Source organism: Gobio gobio (genome assembly GCF_949357685.1).
Source record: "Gobio gobio genome assembly, chromosome: 15".
Classification (NCBI taxonomy): domain Eukaryota; kingdom Metazoa; phylum Chordata; class Actinopteri; order Cypriniformes; family Gobionidae; genus Gobio; species Gobio gobio.
In genome coordinates this window covers 18,870,550-18,889,106 of record NC_137108.1, presented here as the reverse complement: position 1 = coordinate 18,889,106, position 18,557 = coordinate 18,870,550, and the positions used below count along the sequence as shown (strand labels likewise).

General features: G+C 40.4%; 1 protein-coding gene across 3 annotated transcripts in view; it reads left to right on the top strand.

The window, feature by feature from the left end:
* Nucleotides 1-782: 782 nt before the first annotated feature.
* fam131bb (family with sequence similarity 131 member Bb) overlaps nucleotides 783-18,557 on the top strand; it is an 82,193-nt gene continuing 64,418 nt past the window's right edge. The window contains exon 1 of one of the 3 annotated variants that reach the window (XM_079837521.1): nucleotides 783-899. In XM_079837521.1, coding sequence (XP_079693647.1) covers nucleotides 872-899 — 28 coding nt within the window. In that variant the 5' untranslated portion in view covers nucleotides 783-871. The remainder of the gene's footprint in view (nucleotides 900-18,557) is intronic. The other 2 variants (XM_079837522.1, XM_079837523.1) reach the window with 2 other exon arrangements.

The window sequence follows — 18,557 nt, the reverse complement described above, 5'->3', positions numbered from 1 at the left end:
TTGACCCTCCCTCTTTTATACCCAGTCTGCATCACTGAGCTTATGACAAATACACAGAGAAACAGCCCAATGCATGTATAATACATGAGAAAGAGAGAGAAGCAAAGATAAAGACATCACCTCATGGTAATTAAACAAATATATGCAGGTCAGGATGGAAAGAAGGACAGGAAAAAGCAGGGAGAAACAGATAGAGGGGACGGCAATGATCTCCAGATAACAAAGCCACTCCTCCTTGTGTGTGTTTTTGCCACCAAGACAGAGGGAGGGACCAGAATGAACAGAATGACAGGAGCTTTCAAGTTTTGAGAGCCTCACAGGAATATCCTGTGGCGAGATCTCATGATTTTCCAGTATTGCGGTAATGAGTGTTTGTGTGAGTTTGGTTCAGTGGTCAGGGCAGAGAAAGAGAGAGAGAGAGAGACATCTGTACTGCATTGTGAGAGCTCAAGTGATACGGGGCAGAGAGATTCCCAGCCACAGGAGCGCACAGTTGCGGTTTAACAGTTATTTGTGAAATACTAGCATCTTTTAAGTGTACAAACACATTTAATAAAATGTGTACACATTTTTTCAAACCTAATTAATTGCATAAAATCTTTATGATAACAAGTAATAAGTGATAATGTTGTTCATTTCCGACACATAGACTCGCAGGCTTAAAGGTAAAAACTGCACAGAGAGTGAGAATGATAGGGTGAGAGAGAGAGAGAGAGAATGAGAGGAGGAGGAGAGAGAGAGAAGGAGGGAGGGAGCAGCATGAGTGGAGAGAATCAGCAGCCAGAAAAGAGAAAGGAGAGAGAGGAGGAGAGAATGTATGGTGAAAGGCTAGCGCTTCCTTGCTTGTATCCAGGGCCTTTGTGAATAAACCATGGGATGTATCGGCTCTCGAACCCTCAGTAAGACCCTCTTCTTTTCTTCTACTTTCTGGCAGGGTGCACGTGAACGGGTGTATTAAGTGTGAGGGGTAATTATTGTGCCGGGAAGGGGGTTGCTGGTGTGTGGCTGGCGATTTTGGCTGCACGTTTAAGATATGTGAAACGAATTTGGCTGCTGGAGGGAAACGTTGAACATCCGAGCTGTCACATTGTGCGTTCGCTGGCGTGTGCGGGCTTGCATGTGTGTGAGTGTGTGTGTGTGTGTGTGTGAGAGAGGATTCCAACCCACGTCTCATGATTTATGCTACTGCAAGGTCTCTGTGAGTGGGAGGCAGAGATGATGGAGCGGTGAAACGCAGTGATAGAGCTTGTTTACGGCGATTACAGAGAGTGAAAATGTCTATTGTTGGAGATGCTCTTGTGGTATCGTGTTGCACATTGAAATCAGAAGGAAAGTGAGAGGGAGAGACAGGAAACATGCTGAATTTCATTGCAGTGAGAGGGAGATGGAGAGAGGGATGGAGGGGAGGGGTGATACATGCAGGAGAACTGAGAGAAATGTGTGAGGGAGAAGAGGGAATCAGGTTGGGACCATCCTGAATCCGAAACACACTTGACGAGTAAATCTGAATTAGCTGGATCGGTGGTAGCCAACATTAAAGGGGTCGTTTACAATGAAATTAAAATGCTGTCGTCATTTACTTGCCCTTATGTCGTTCCATAACATAAAAAAGGTATTTTGAGAAATACTCGATAATATAGAAGGGTTTTTTTTTTGTTCACTCAACTGTTTGGCTTCAAAATATATTATCTGCAGGAGAAAGAAAGTCATAAGGGTTTTGAACAACATGAGGTTGAGTATACATGATGACAGAATTTTCATTTTTGGGTGAACTACTCCTTAAATACACTTTAAAGTCGAGTATAATCTGATTTAGAAAGAAATTAAGTACTTCAAAAAATACGTTAGGGCATTCCAAAAGAGAATGGTTGGTAAATGGAGGCTTGACATTAATAGAATCATTTATTTTCCACTTAGTATTTCATACAGACTGCAATAAATATGCTTTTAAACCAGATCACATCATTGATTTGGTTCCTTTCCTTAAAAGGTTTGTGGCATCAGATTCTATTGGTCTGAGAATTTCTTTTTTTGCTGTTCTAGAAATATGGTCTAATATGCTTATGACCTCAACTTTAATTATGTTTATGTACTACGTTTTTACTAATACTTTTGCCTGGTCAGACTTATTGATGAGAGACAGTAAGCAATATAGACAGCTAAATTCTAAATGTTAAAGTTAACATTAGTGAACATTAGACAATATTTTTTAAAATATTATAAATATACATAAATATATATTAATTCTTGTTTATTTTATTTTTAATTGATTTATTATTGATATGTGTTATATACTCTTGTACAGGCAAGAGGATACTCATAACTATGTTGTTTATGAATAAACTGAATATTAATAGTATTGTATAACATTTACTTTATAATATTGTATCATATGTATCACAGATCTAATAATATTGTATAAAATTAATTGGTTATTTTTAAGGATAATAATTAATGATATCCATATAAGAGGACTTAAATGCAACATATTTCTTATTAGGTGTTGTGAAGGGATCCGTATTGATGGAGCTTTGGTTGGGAAACACTGCTTTAGATACTTTTTGACACCGTTTAAGTTTCAGATGCATTGTATCATGGGAAGTGGTGCAGAACAAACTGACTTTGTCCCAGAACAGTCACGCACACGTTCAACATCAGCACTACAGTACATTAAACCTCAGATGCAGAAACTGTGTCAAACTTCTCTTGCTGGGCCACCTGCCTCACATCCACACCGAGAGAAGGAACGAGGGAGGGAGAGAGAAAGGCACGGGGGAGGAACGGAAGAGAGGAGGGAGGGTTTGATAAATAGTGTTTGTAACACAGCGCAGCACTAAAATGGAGGTCAACACGCTGTGCGGGAACGGTACACATTCTGTTTTGAGGCACATAATCAAGAGCCGGAATCAATTCAGTCAAACTATTCATGACATACTGTGAACCTCATTTAAATAAGTGGTTCTGTAATTTAACACAAAAGTGCTTCTTCCACAAACATAAATGGGTCTTAAGGCATCTTTACACAGCAAACGCGGCACAGAAACCAAATCTGAAGCGGCATAAAATCCCAAAGATGTGCATTTACACAGACTGTTTAATGCTTCTCTGAACCGGCATAAATGTATACACAGGAATTAAAATCGCGACAAACAATGCTTTGAACATTACTATTTAAAAACTACAGTTTTAATAAAGTGTTATGAAGGCAGCATTTTCCAGGTTTCGGACACAGCCGTTCATGTGTACACTTCAGGCAGCTTCAATGCAACACGAATGTGACGTCACCGCATATTGTGTTTAATTTACCCCATCACAAACAACTCTATGATATTTTAACACAAACACAGCTTTATACATATAGAATGCTGCATTAATAATAAATCAACTCCATAGTGGATTCCAAGTGATCCAGGGAGTAACTGGGCTAACGTTAGGACCTTCAGACCATTGCAAAGCTTCCGCCAGTAGTGGGCACTCATGCAACGCAAAAAATGACGCACATCCGAGTGATCGCGACGGAGGGAAGTTAGCAAGTGAAGGGCATACTAAAAACGAACTGGGCATAATAAAAACGAACTGGAACGCAGCACTCGTAGATCACCACAGGGTTAAAAGTGGTCGAAAGTTTTTTTCAAAGAGCCAGAAAGTCACTTCGGAGCTGGCACAACAAATGAACAATGATACAAACATTAGCGTTTCAGGTAAGATAGCAGAAATATCCGCAAATATCGTTCTCAAAGAGATTATTTTTGGAATATAATATAACAATGCACAATCACAGTGACGGCGACTGAGTTAAGCATTTGCAGTATCTGAGGGAAATATTGCAGCGTGTTGATCTGCCAATTGAGAATGAGGAGATACGTCATGGTCGCTTGCTGTCACGTGACAAATTGGGCGGAGACTGAGCCCGTCCACCATTCTGGGATGCCGCGCTATCGGTTGCCAGGGGCAACATTGTGAGAGCGATACAGAGATCAGAGCAGGAAAGACGGCTCGAGGAATTATCATCGCAGCGTTTAAGCGGAGAAATTACGAGAAAACTTAGAAGAAATGGAGAAGAAGAGGTCTTTTAGAGGGAGAAATTACCACCAGAAACTTACGAGCTTAACTTTGAGCTGAGCTCTCACTGACAGGCTGTTGTCATGACAATGACGTAGTTTATGGCGGGCGGCACGAGTTCGCCTTCATTTAACCAATTCAATGAATCAAAACCATTTCAGCATCGCATTTGATACTAGGGGCTGAGGTAGTAAAAGTCTGCTTTTATGCGGCATTGCGTCTTTACACAGAATTTTGAACAGACACAGAGACGCTTTAGTGAGCAGCCTTAACTCGGCTGTGTAAAGACGCCTTATGGTTATAAGAGAGGCTTCTCCATTCAATGTCACAAAAAATCATACATAATCTAACAACAAATCTGTGATAGTAAATTGTTGGATCAATATATTGGATCCATGGGTCTTAAAGTGACAGCAGCCTAATACCTGCTGCTGTCTATGTTGTCAATGTTAATCAAACAACAAAAGACAGAGAAATTCACTTACTGGTATTGACTGAAAAACTATTGCAGCTTTAAAAAAAAAAGATAAATGTATATTTAATTCATACAGTGAAGTGTTTTATTTTATATTATAAAACGGTTGGTTCCGGTCCTTGATTCTGATTGGTCAATAGCTGTTTTATTCACGATAATGGCTATGGCCACGTCACTGCACAACACCCTTAGCAACCACTCTTAGCAACGTAAAGTGACCCATAAGTGACCTGTGCTTGCAAAATGAGGTCAAATTTGAGATTTTCACAAAAATTAGTTCATTAAGCCCTCGTCTAGCGACCCCAAAGCTCCAAATAGCAATTAAACATCTAAAAGTGTCTTTATTTGTACGTTTTCTGAGAGAAGTACCTCTCTTTTGTCCATGAAAAATGCAGTTTTTCTCTGCTCGGCGCTGCGCTTCCAATCCCCTCAGCACAAGTTTGGTATCGTTTTAAAGCCCAGCATTCCAACTTTGTGAAGATTTATAGCGAATTCTCGATGGCTTTTATCTGAATCAATGAAATGTGATTTTCAAACTCTGTTGATGTAAACAAAAAAGATCTTACTCACACTGACTGACAGATCTGAAGTGTGCACACAAAGATGCCTCAGGCACAAATCCCGATATACACTACACAGAATTACAGTATTTCAAAATATCTTTCTTGATGAGTATTCACGCAACACATGTCTTACAGGGCTCTCAAGTTTTGAACTGAGTTCAGAGTGAGATTTTGGTGACGGCAGCAGGGGTTTGGGTGGGGACGAGGTTCTGATCTGAAAAATTTGTATAAATAAATAAATAATAATTTTTTGTTTTTTATTTAATTCAACATTTCTCTCTGTGTGTGTGTGTGTGTGTGTGTGTGTGTGTGTGTGTGTGTGTGTGTGTGTGTGTGTGTGTGTGTGTGTGTGTGTGTGTGTGTGTGCATAGTATTAATTCTTGCATTTATCTATTTGTAAGATGTCAGGGAAGAGGCAAATTAATAATCCATAATAATTTGGAATATATATTTTTTTTTCAGAATTTACTGTGTTGTAAATATAATTTATTCTGAAGCAATAATCTCACCAGTGTTCAATCAGCTTTGAGATATTTAAATCTGCTTTGATATTTTTACCTTTTATGAAGGGCATTTTCCCATAATCTTATTAAATATTGGCTATGCTTCAGCTTTCATTTTATATTCTTAAATTTGATCTATAAATTAAATTAGACTAAGACACTGTAGGACACTGTACTGTAGGGCTGCTGCAAATTAAATCATTTACATGGAAAAATGTTATGAGATTGTTTTAAATATTTTTGAATATACAAATAAGAAATGTTGGAAAGAAATCTTTAAACTAAACCACCAGTAGGTGGCAGAATGCAAACTTCTGAACTCTATGTGGAACTCACTTGATTCCTCTAATAGCGGCGCAACTTGGTGGGCATTATCTTGGAAATTTAGCGTGTGAACGGGTTGAAATGCGTGTCTCACACCCAATGCGTGAGACTTGAGAGCCCTGGTCTTAAGTGAACGTTTGGTTAACTGTTGGGGAAAAACATCTAATGCGTAACATAGCCTATTAGATCCATGCATTACAGTAGGTCTTAATATATAGGTTTGATTCATTAATGTTAATCAAACAATTGAGGTATCATGAAAAAAAAAAAAAAAAAAAAAAATTATATTTATATATATATATATATATATATATATATATATATATATATATATATATATATATATATATATATATATGTTTTGACTTAGTGTGTGCCCAATTTGGTGTTATTACCGATTTTGAGGTATGGTTGCTAGGTGATTTTGTTTTGGAACCTTCTGAAAACTTTGACTCGATTTTTCTCAAAATTGACTTTGCTGACTATATCGACTTCAAACAGGTGTCGCTCATTCATTTAGTATGATTCCAACAAATCATACATAATTTTGAAGAAAAATGCCCTGAACTGATATTGTTCATTGAAACTTACTATATTATGTAGAAGAGTATTGTAAGAGAGAGATTGAGTGACCTGCATTGTATTACCGTTTGAATGTCTGCTACGACATCTTGTCCTTTTAACAGTTAAGGGGTTTTCCAATGTCCTGACACTGATAGCGCGAGTCAGAGCATTTGTAGGCTCCATCTTGTTCCGTTTTCACAAGTTTCAGTCCTTTCAATATAAAAATCTTCGCTACTGACTGAAGCCGGGTGCACACTGTGCGATTTTAGCCACGATTTGGCTGTCTGAGACAAATTTAGCAAATCCTAAACGATTCCTCGGATCCTAGGCTAAAATCTGAAGTCTTTGATCGTTAGTTTGACAAGTTCACCGGCAGCCGATTAATGACCGTTGCTATCAAATTTTACCTCAGGCGAAATTCTGGCAGTGTTGGAAGATTTGCCGCACAATCCTGCAGTGTGACTTCTCCTACGATGACCGTCAAATTATCTTCGTTTTTCAAGACAAACTATGACCAAAAATTTATTTGTAGCCACCATTTCAGTCCCGCCTATAATGCAGCTCACTGTCACTGAACACATCATTGATTGATGATATAAAACTCTGGACGAGTTTTCTTGTGTGCGTCCGTTATTAGCACGCCTTGACTATCGTACAGTCTGACATTAATGACTACTTAGATCTTACGTTGTGACATGGCTTACAGCGGGTATCATGTCCGTACAGTCTGACAAGGAACAATCGTGAAGGACTATTATAAATTGTACAGTCTGCACCCATCTTGACTCACTAATAAAGACAGTCTTTGCCGCCATCTAATGGAATAGTAATGTAACTTCTGTTGCTGTTCACAGTCAGGGACTATTTTTTTTCCAGCGGAAAGAAGGCTTTTAGTAGCCTAGAAATCTAGACGCACCCTAGCGGCAGAACATTTATTTTGCCGCGAGTGTAGTCTAGCAACTCTTGGTAGACCTGAGAGCTGGAAAAAACAAACTCTGGTCAGGCCAATCACGGCGTGTGTAGAGTCGGTGGGCGGGCTTAACATAGGTTGCGGAGGTTCTGCGTGCTACTCGTAAACAAAGAAGCTGACGAACATCTGTCTTTTGAATCGGCTTTGGCCGCGACTCTGGAGGACTTGGAGTTCAGCTCTTCTTTGAGAAAAGAACAAAGAACGGCACTGAAGTCATTCTTAAGAAAAGAAGATACGTTCGAAGTTTTGCCGACCGGATACGGCGAAAGTCTATCAACTAACGTTAGCTCGGCTTCACTTTCTTCTTTGCTCTGGTTGGTTGTGGCGCTCATGGCGCTATCCGATTGCGTGCAGAGGGAATTTGAAAGACAACCATTTATCCCGCCCCTCGGATTGAGCCCTGTCAATGGTGAGTTTCCAGACCCAATATCTTGATGTGGGTCTGGCTTGTCAGGCTAGGCTTTTAGTGTTTTTTACTTCATGAAAGTTGCATTGATACATATTGTTTGGCTTTAATATTTGTATTGTGTGGTAATCATTTTATAAAAGCAATAAGGTACTCGAGGGTAGTTCTGTATCGTGAATAGGTCACGGCTAAAGGGGTTGCAGAGTGCATTCAGGATACAGCACAGCCTCTCATACCTTATTGGTTACTTTGTTTTTTCAATTGTATTTGTACTAAATACTTCAAAAAGCTAAAACATTTTGAAGTAGATTGAAGTAAATACGTGTATGTCAGTTAAAGGTGAAGCATGTCATTTTTTCAATGTTAAAACACTTCATCCTGTCCCAGCGTAACATGCAACTTTACGTTAACTAGCCTGACACAGCAACATTGGCGCATGAACCCTGGGAGTTTGTAGGGGAACCGCAGGGTCCTATAAATGTGGTCTGCAAACTGCAGCCTCTGGTACTCAACAGAAACATACAAAACCAGACAAGCGCACACAGTAAGGGAACAAAAGCCTGAACTATGTGCTCACAACAAAAGACAAAACATGGACCATGAGTATCCAGATCCCGACACTGAACCAAAACCGAACCAGACAGCAGTGTCAGGATCCAGACACCAGACAACAACACACCACATGGACGAGAGAACGCATAACCCGAAAACCACTCAAAGCCACACACACACACACACACAAGACAGTATAACGCTGACAATAAGCAGTAATCATCCTTGAATGGTAATGTATCAGATTAGGATTAGATCTTCATACAGAGGCATTGAGTACAATTTTAAGATATCTACATGAATGTTCACACAGGTACTTTAGTAATAATGAGGTAAAATCTGAACAGTCAACAGAGTGTGTGGCTCTTCATACACTATTACTGGGTAGAGTAAAGCAGACAGTATAGTATGAGACATCATCATCTGTATCAGTGTAGGATTCTGGGTGTTTACCACTTTCTCTGCCCAGCACTGTAGCCCAATATCGATTTGTAAAGTGAAGCCTTGTGCTATGAAGCCAGTGGATGCCATAAAAGACTGGACACTCATCCTGGATCCTGCTGAGATCAATGCAGTAAATGATTCAAAACAAACAAGCACACACAGCTTAGTATTGCGATACTGCAAATAAAGCTTGACAGTTTGGTTGCAGTAATAGATTTGGTGCAGAAAATTGTGGGCTTATGAGAGGTCTTTAAAAGAAATCTTTTAAAATATATATATTTTTTGTCCTGGGTGCTTATTGAGTTCATAATTTAATGGCACAGCATGTCAAACTTGCAATTATCCTTGTAACAGAAAGCAATAACTTTTCATTACATTAAAAGCTAGTTCAATGGCCTTTTTGCATTAGTTTCAGCATCATCTCTGGCCTATCTATCTTTATTGTTATGCCTAAAATCACTTGACAGTATTTCTGTGTCACGGTTACGTTAGTTTCTGTGCGTTTTAGTTTGGCTTTCCCCATTTCTGCTTGCCTGAGTTCTTATTCCTTGTTTGTTTCTATTATTTTATGCACCTCTTTCAAATTCCGTTCATTAGCCTCCGTGTGTATTTAGGTCCTTAGTTTATTGTTCTGTGTCTTTGTTATTTATATTATTCCAGGTGTTCTTCAATTTATATTATTCCAAGTGTTCTCTGTTCCTTTTGTGGATTTTTTATTAAAGACTTTTCTGGAATCTCCATCATTGTGTGCTCCTTACTACAGCCACAACACATTACAGAATACACGGAAGCCCACAACAAAAATGAAAGTGGACTTACCAGCAGTCCAACTGCTCTGCCTAGAGCGGGAGCAACATAACCTTGAGGACCACACAAGGGACTTCAAAGACCTGGCGTGCCTCACCAAATACCCAGATCACTCGCTTTGAGTCTTCTACTTACCCAGCTTTAGCGAGCGATCCAAGGCACACCTCCCTGGTGATGGTCATCTGGGAATTATTTTGAGGTTTTGGGAGAGGATATCCCCTGGTTACGCCCAAATCCAAGTTTCCTGTGTCTCTGCTGGTCCCGCCCAGCTCCAAGTCTCCTGCATCTCTGCTGGTCCTGCCCAGCTCCAAGTCTCCTACATCTCTGAAGATCCCACCAAGCCTCCCTCTCCCACGTCCTCTACCAGTTCTTCGGTCTTCGGCTTTAATCCCTTGGCTCCCCCCCTGCTGCAGGGTTTTTCGGTCTCCAGCTCTGCCTTGGCAAGAGGATCCCCTGGCTCCACCTCCAGCCACCGAGTCCATCACTCCACCTCTGCCCGTTGACCAGTCAGTTCCATTTGGCCTCCTCTCTCCCTTAGCTCTACCTGGGACCATCATACTCACGGCTCCACTGGACTCCCTTGTCTCTCCGGCTCCACCTTGGGCAGTCGTTGCTCTGTCTGCGCCACGGACTTCCAGGCCTTCAACTGCACTTTGTCCCTCCAACCCTTCAGCTCTGTCTTCCCTTCAGCTCCGCCTTGGTTTTCAGCCCCTCCGACTTCACCTCAGATACTCATCACTGCAGCCTCTTGATCCATCGGTGTCGTTTAAACTCATCAGCTCCGCCTGGGTCTCCACCTCCATCAGCTTCGTCTCAGTCTGTCATCCCCCTGGTTAGAGCCCTGCACGGGCCTCAAATCTAGGCCCTAGCCCGGCCCTGGCCCGAGATGCTGAGGCCCTAGCCCAGCCCAGCCCGTGTCCAACAGCTTATCAAAATTTTCGTCCCGAGTCTGACTGAAGGCCATGTTTTTTTTTCAATTTTTTATCCTCCCTATTACACATTGTTGTAGCCATTAAAATAGTTCAGTTTTATTTGTGATGTCAAAGTAGTTATATTTCGTTTTGTTATTAAGCTAATTTAGAAAAATGCATTTCTTTGTTTGTTAAATTTAAAGCTTTAGTTTTTTTAAGTAACGACCAAGCGGCCGGCAGTGAGTTAACCACATGTTTGATCGATTTAGCCTCTCAAATTAACACTTGACTTGTCTTGCTTATAATAAAATCCATAGATATTAAACACTTCAAGCATCACAATGTTAGTTTAAACGTTTAGCCTAAAAAATGCATTTTTGACAAGCTGAGACAGGCGGATGCTTCTCGCAACGGCGCACGCAAACAAAACGGGCTACACAATCAAAACAAATTTTAAAAAAAACATGCAGGTTGTCTTCCCTTACACCTCTCTACAAAATGAATATAAATCCGATCTTCAATTCCCGACCCGCGCTATAGGCACATTTGACGAGTTCACGTCAACGAAAGCAACAGATATGAGCTGCATCATCAGCTCATTTCAAGATCAAAGACCGCAATATGAGAAAGAGCGACCTAAGTACTGGTAAGAGCATTTAGTCTCATTAGTTTTAATGAAGATGATTGTGGTTTTGAGTAGAGATGCTCCGATCAGCATTTTTGGGGCCGATCACCGATCACCAAGATCATGATCTGCCGATTGCCGATCACTGCCGATCACAGAATGGGAGGGGAATGGCAATCTTTTATCTATAATCTTGAGTTTGCACCATTTGTAGAAATGAAACTAACTCTAAATTAACTGAGTCAAGATCTTGAAGAACCACCAAGTGTTTATTTTAGAAAATGAGATAACTTAAGGCCACTGTGGGCCATCTTTCCCAAATAAATGTATATAATAAATGTATATTATTATCTCACTTAAATATTTGATCATGCAGTGCATTTTTGTTTTTAAATACAATTTTTCAGGTAGGTCTAACATTAGTATTGAGGTAAGAAATACTAAAGACATTTAATAAGAAATCAAATGTAAATTAATATTGGTCTTCCCTGAATAAATTAAATTAGATTAATCCTTACACTTAAGGTTGCAAAAGTTAGTCATTCAAGCAGTGAGTGTCATAAAGGTTCATCAAACACCACAAGACAAAGAGAAACTCAGAGACAGCAGCAGTTTATTCGACAGCTGTCACTTTAAGAGCGAACACAGATACGGTTACATGCAGCTGCACAAACGTCCACTCGCGAGTCACGACAGGGTTTACGTGCATTCTCGTCAAGACGGTAATTTAGTACATACATTTGTGTGTATCTGACCATTTCAGCGCAATTTGTACTCGCAAGCTTTTTGTGAGATGGCCTGTGTGTGTGTGTGTGTGTGTGTCTCTCTCCAGACCGTGCGCGCGAGTGCTGAGCGGTTTGAACACTGGCAAGACTTAAAAATAAATGCAAATGATAAACTTTTGTGCAAAGTGGCAAATCCTGTGTCAACTGTGCAGCTGGATTTTAGTGCACATGCGATGCGCTGATGTGAAGCCATTTGAGCATTTTGAAAGGGAGAGAGAGAGCGCGCGCGCACGCGGTGATTCACGCGCGCTGTTTGTGAATTTACGTCCCACAGAAAGTTTTCAAATGACTGCGTAAGTTATTTAATATAGAAATATGAATTGTACCTCACCTTCAGTATTATAATTATTATACCCGCGCTGGAAAGAGAATGAGACGGTGTTGCTGCATATCATGCCCTCGCTCTCACGGCAGGTGCGGGGTTTTATGTGTCATCAGCATGCGATCGGTTCATGAGATCGGCCTTTTTGGAGACCGCCGATCAATCATCCCAAAGCGATTATCGACCGATCGAGATCGGTTGCGGATCAATCGGAGCACCCCTAGTTTTGAGCATCTAAGATGTAGCCTATTTTCAATTTCACTTGCGGTAGTTTGCGTGTTGGCTTGCTTTACTCATTTTCAGCGATGCGTTGCATAGCACCAGCCCCGCGCCGGACTCTAAACACTGTGTGAGCCATCTTGACAGTCGCAGAATCATGGTCTCATGTTGTTTCCACCAGCGCAGCACATCTCATTGTTTCTTTTAATTAATGAATGTCTAAAATATAAAATGAAGGAAAAAGGCCCGAAGTCAAGTCTCCACCATGGCTCCTCCCTTCCTTGACTCTGCTGTGAAACTTTATCCTTGCTGTCTTTTGGGTCACATGCATCCTATCTCTGTCATTAGGCTTGTTCGACTTCACCCAGCGATGCGCAGACCGATCGGCGGCTGACTTGAAGCAGTGCATGCCGGTTAGAAATTTTGTCCGACTTGAGGCAGCGCCGACGCCACGTGACAGTGACGTATGTCAACAAAGTGCCGCGAGAGCGATTCGAGAGCAGCCGCCGATTACAGCCGGTGCAGTTTCTCGAGAGCGACTGCATGAGGCTGCACGGGCTCTGATGACGACACAGCCGTTCCACGATTGGCCAGATTCACCGCATGACAGCGATCACGTGTGTTTCGTGTTTATTCTAAAACCTTCAGCTCCACTAATGCGCACAAATCTGTTTTTTATAACAGTAAAACCTCCTTTCATGTAGTCGCGATGTTATATTGTCATGTTTATCAAAATATAACTGATTAAAAACATAGACCCCACTTCATTAATAGTGTAGGCTTATATGTTGAACTTTATTCTTGTAAAAACACACGCTGTGTTAAGCAGTGCATAAAGTATTACATGACAATAATGTCTCTGAAACATCTGTGTATTGCCAAATATTGCATTTATTTCACTTCAGCTGATAAAGTGTGCAAACACAGCGCGAGCGTCACCGCGGGAAGCAGAAAGTGTCCGACTTCACTTCTGTGTTTGCAGCTCCTCCCCGCCTGCACGCGGCTACTCTCGCCGATCAGTTGCATCCAGCCGCAGCCGATGTCGAACACACCTAATGACTCCCTGGCTCCTCCCTCATCATCTCTGCCGTGACGTTTCCCTCTGCCAGCCCCTCCTTAGTTTCGGCTGTGTATGGACGTTCTTTTGTACTGTTATTTTGTATTGAAGTCGATGGGAAGTCTAGTTTATTTTCCCCTAAAAAGGGGAACTATTATCTGCGGCGCAAGGACACCCCTTAGGGGAATACTTATTTGTTTCTATTGACACTTATTATGTTATGCACCTGTTTCGAATTCAGTTCTTTAGCCTCCATGTGTATTTAAGTCCCTAGTTTCCTCTGTTCATTGTTCTGTGTCGTCTTTATTTCAAGTAGTTGTTATTTCTATTATTCCTGGTGTTCTTCTATAGCCCCGTTTCGACCAAAATTGCCCAGAACAATTTGTCCCAGGAACTTTTTCCCTCAGACCTGCTGCTGTCTGCATTTCCATAGCGGTCTAAAGTACTGTGAAGATTAGTCTGGTGACGTAGGACTGTGCGCGACTTTCCAGAGCCCACTGGATTTCGTCCTCCGCAAATACACTTAATGTAAAAAGCCTGAAATGTACATATCTTAATGTACTCGGTCCATCTGTCATATTTTTTTTAACTCCATTGTTGATTCAAATAGTAAACAACCCTTACTGCATGCACCGCAACAGACTTTTAGGTTGAAATAAAATGCTGCATGACCTCAACCAATCAGCATGTACAGCGCCCAAGTCCCACCCCTGAAAGTTCCTGAACTTTGAAAAAGTACTACCTTGCGAGCAGGGCCGTTTTGGGGGGGAAATCTTTACTCTGAACTTTATTTAGACCCCGGTTCCTGCTGTCGAAACACACCGAGTACCACCCCAAAATCCCTAGTTCCTGGGGAAAGTTCCCGCGGTGGAAACACGGCTTATGTGTTCCCTTTGTGGATTTACTGTTAAAGGCTGTTTCTTGAATCTCCGTTGTCGTGCTCTCTTTACTACAATTTTTCCATGTTGTAGACAGCAAATCTCTGTTCTGACGGTGTTCTGGCGATTTGTGCTACCCGCTCAGATTGTGCTACCAGTCATGTGGTTTGAGGCTTAATTGATGTCCAAACCCACCCTAAACTAAAACCGCTGCCCGCTAAAAATATTATTATCATTTCCATAAAGTTAAACATACACAGGTATACATCAGGCATAATATTGACAGGTGAAGTGAATAACACTGATTATCTCTTCATCATGGCACCTGTTAGTGGGTGGGATATATTAGGCAGCAAGTGAACATTTTGTGCTCAAAGTTGATGTGTTAGAAGCAGGAAAAATGGTCAAGCGTAAGGATTTGAGCGAGTTTGATAAGGGCCAAATTGTGATGGCTAGACAAGCATCTCCAAAACTGCAGCTCTTGTGGGGTGTTCCTGGTCTTCAGTGGTCAGCATTTATCAAAAGTGGTCCAAGGAAGGAACAGTGGTGAACCAGCAACAGGGTCATGGGCGGCCAAGGCTCATTGATGCACGTGTGGTCCGATCAAACAGACGAGCTGCTGTAGCTCAAAGTGCTCAAGAAGTTAATGCTGGTTCTGATAGAAAGGTGTCAGAATACACAGTGCATCGCAGTTCGTTGCTTATGAGGCTGCTGGGGTAAACTATCCTTTTAACACTATCTAGTAGTCTGTGCAAGTGACATCAGTGGAAAAGGAAAGTTATTTCAGAGGAAGATGCGTCCATGAATCACAATAATATAAAAAAAATTGTGAACATTTTAACTTGAACATGCGCAAAAACTTGCAAAGCATGGAAACAATCAGCTACATGAACAAAAGTACCTTAATACATTACCAGTTTAAACAACAGAACCCTGCACAGAACTAATAGGTTTGAACCACATTAGATACCTGAGACTTTAATGTATGGATGAGCACGGCTGAGTGAGTGAGGGCTGTTGTGCATCTGACATGTACGCTCAGCAGTTTCTGAACTAGAGCAGCATGCTGTGGGCTTTGGCACGAGTCTGCAGTGAGAGCTTCATAATGATCCCCTTGCTGCTGTGTCTCCAGCTGCCTGACTCAGCAAATAATAAAGCAAATAACACACACACACACACATTCAAAACCCAGACTGGGAATACGCTTTGCATTAAAATGTTCACTATAGTAAATAAGTGAATGACTGTGACTTGGGCATGGCGCTTAAGTTACTGGCCATGTAGTAATGTCATACTCGACACGCAGAGTGTGGTTTATTCCCAGGACTAAACTCTCTGCAAGAGTGGCATTGTTCCTCAGGGAGTGTTATGACTCCTGACTGGGTTTGCATGTATGTATGTAGAGCAGGTTTTTATATTAACCCTGTGAAGTCTGCCAGTAGTCAGAATGGTCAGGTTTTTACAATTTTAGACTAAATATTTGTTTTAAAAATCTAGAAAAAAGGGTTATATGTGTATGTTGTTGAGTATTATATTAGATGCATCAGGCTTTCATGGCTCATATTAGTGAGAATATGGACCTTGAGGAAAAAACAGCTACATTTTATTCAGAGGACCAAACTGTGCAAAAACATGCAATTTTGTGAAATTGCTGATATTTATATGTCCAAAAAGACAAAATTGATGAGAACTTTATAACAGTTAGCTATTTACATAAAACGCAATTTTAATATTCCAATAATATGTCTTAGTAAGATGATGTTTAGTCAAAGCTCTAGTTTTTATTGTGGGGGCAAAACATATAATGCAATGCAATACATTGGTGATTGAGAGATGTACAAATAAAAAAAGGTCCAGTAAGTTTTCATCTTTAAATATTATTAGCAATATAATTGTTAACATGGCCTTTACTTGCAAACTATCAGAGGACAGAAAGCAATTAGTAGATTGTTTCAGCAAAGTCTGGAACGTATTGATTTTATTTATTTAAAGATCTGAATTTAGAGATTTTTATATCAAAAATTATACAGTAGGTTTTATAGGGTTAATTACAGGAGCTTTCTAAGCCATTAATTATTCATTAATTCATGTTTTTGTGGGTTAATATTGCTGACTTTATGGGAACATATAGCATTAGAGGCATTCTACAGTTGTGGGTGCACTTCAAGGAAATTTAATAATTTTTGTCATGTCCTAATAAAGCCATGAAAAGTTGACATGAAATGCCCCTCACAGCCTAATTAGCTTCTGCCATGTGGATTTTCAACTAGAAAAATATAGATTGGGCAGAACTTTTATCCATTGAGAATAGATGGGATTGTGAAAAGTGAACAATGCATGAATTGAGCCAGGTGGCTGGAAGGAAGAGGGTGGAAAATAAGAAGGATTCTTAATGTCATCTGAACAGGAGAAACAAACTTGTTTTTATTAATATTTTAATAAATTCGTGATTCTAAAGATTTAATTTGTCATCTCATTCACAGTGCTGATTGCCTGCACAAGGTGAAACAAATACTAACCCCTAACCCTGACTTGCACCATAACCTTGACCTTAGTAGAGTTGGCTGCACATCCTGATAAATAGTTTAATAATTTTTCACACTTATGATCCCTCCATAATTTTCCTGAACTGAATCCATGAAGTCTGACCTTTTCTTGACAGATGACTACTTGATTTAGTTGACCAATAAAATTGGCTATGGGAGGGGGTATGCTGTTGACTGCTTTGGGGGAATCACTCTCATTAAATGGACAATTGGAGGTCTGATAAAACGTGGTTACTGAAATAAAGTGAGGAGTCTAGTATCCGGCTGTGATCGCAACATGCCCATCACCTTGTGGGGCAACTCTTATTATGAATGAAATAGCTTTTTCCTCGAGTCCACTGATCTGAGAGAGCAGATATTTAGCACAACAATTGCAAACGAAAGCAATAAGCCCCAAGAAGCCATGGTTTAAAATTAATTTAGAACAGCGTTGTTCGGCACGACGCTCAGTGGAGCTGTTTTAAATTCAATGTAAATCACAGCTTCACAAGGCTTATTGTTTTTAGAAAACGGTTATTCCACCTACCTGGTAAGATATTATAAAATAAACACAGACACAAAAACGTAATTCTATTGATAAAAAAAAAATATTCTTCTCTACCAAGCAATGTAGTTCTTCAGAAGCGGAATGGTTGCCAATAAACACAAAGACGCTGCAATACACAAATGCAGTGGCGCAGAAATACTGATAATTATATAAATATATTATTATATTATATATAAATTATATATACTGAATAAGCAACTTTCACAATAAATGTATTTAAGCAGCTACGTACTGCTTTAAGAATACTGCCTTACAACCCCAGTGAGCAAGAAAAATAGGACTATAGTGAAGAAAAACTCACTAGAAAGATACAAAGCAAACATATACAATTCTTGAAAGTATGTATATGGCAAGAAAGGAGAGAAACATTTAGACCTGAAACAGTTAGAATGTTCGCTAGACTTAATCGACTTTTGCTTTGTCATTTTATTCTCTGAAATTTTCTGGGGAACACATAGAACCTTCTGGAGGACTCCCGGACCCCAGTTTGAAAAACCCTGCTTTATATAATGTAAACCAATGAGTTATAAAAAAATTCACCCCCCTCACAGTTATCATGAAGGGCAAAATTAGCCGTATAGACCAAAACCACAATTTGTACCAGGCTGTAAACATGTTTTAATCTGCTGTAAAGTTGGGCATTTTAACATGGGGCTCAATGAGATTCTGCTCCCTTTCGCCCTAGTGGCCAGTCAATGAATTGCAGTATATGTCACTTCCGTATTGGCTTCAAGAGAAACTGCGGGAGGTTGCCGCTTGGTTATAAATCTATTTGAACTAAAAATGACACATATCTGAATTGTTTGGAGGCACAATAGATGTTATTAAAGTAATTGGCTGAATCTGAAATCGCCTCCTATACTATGTGAGGGGACAGCCATTTGTAGTGGTGTCCGAAACCATAGTGGACGTTATTGAGTGCACTCATTCTATCCCACATTGCACCGTAATAACGAGTGTACATCCGATGTACACACAGCGGCTGTCCGAGTTCGCT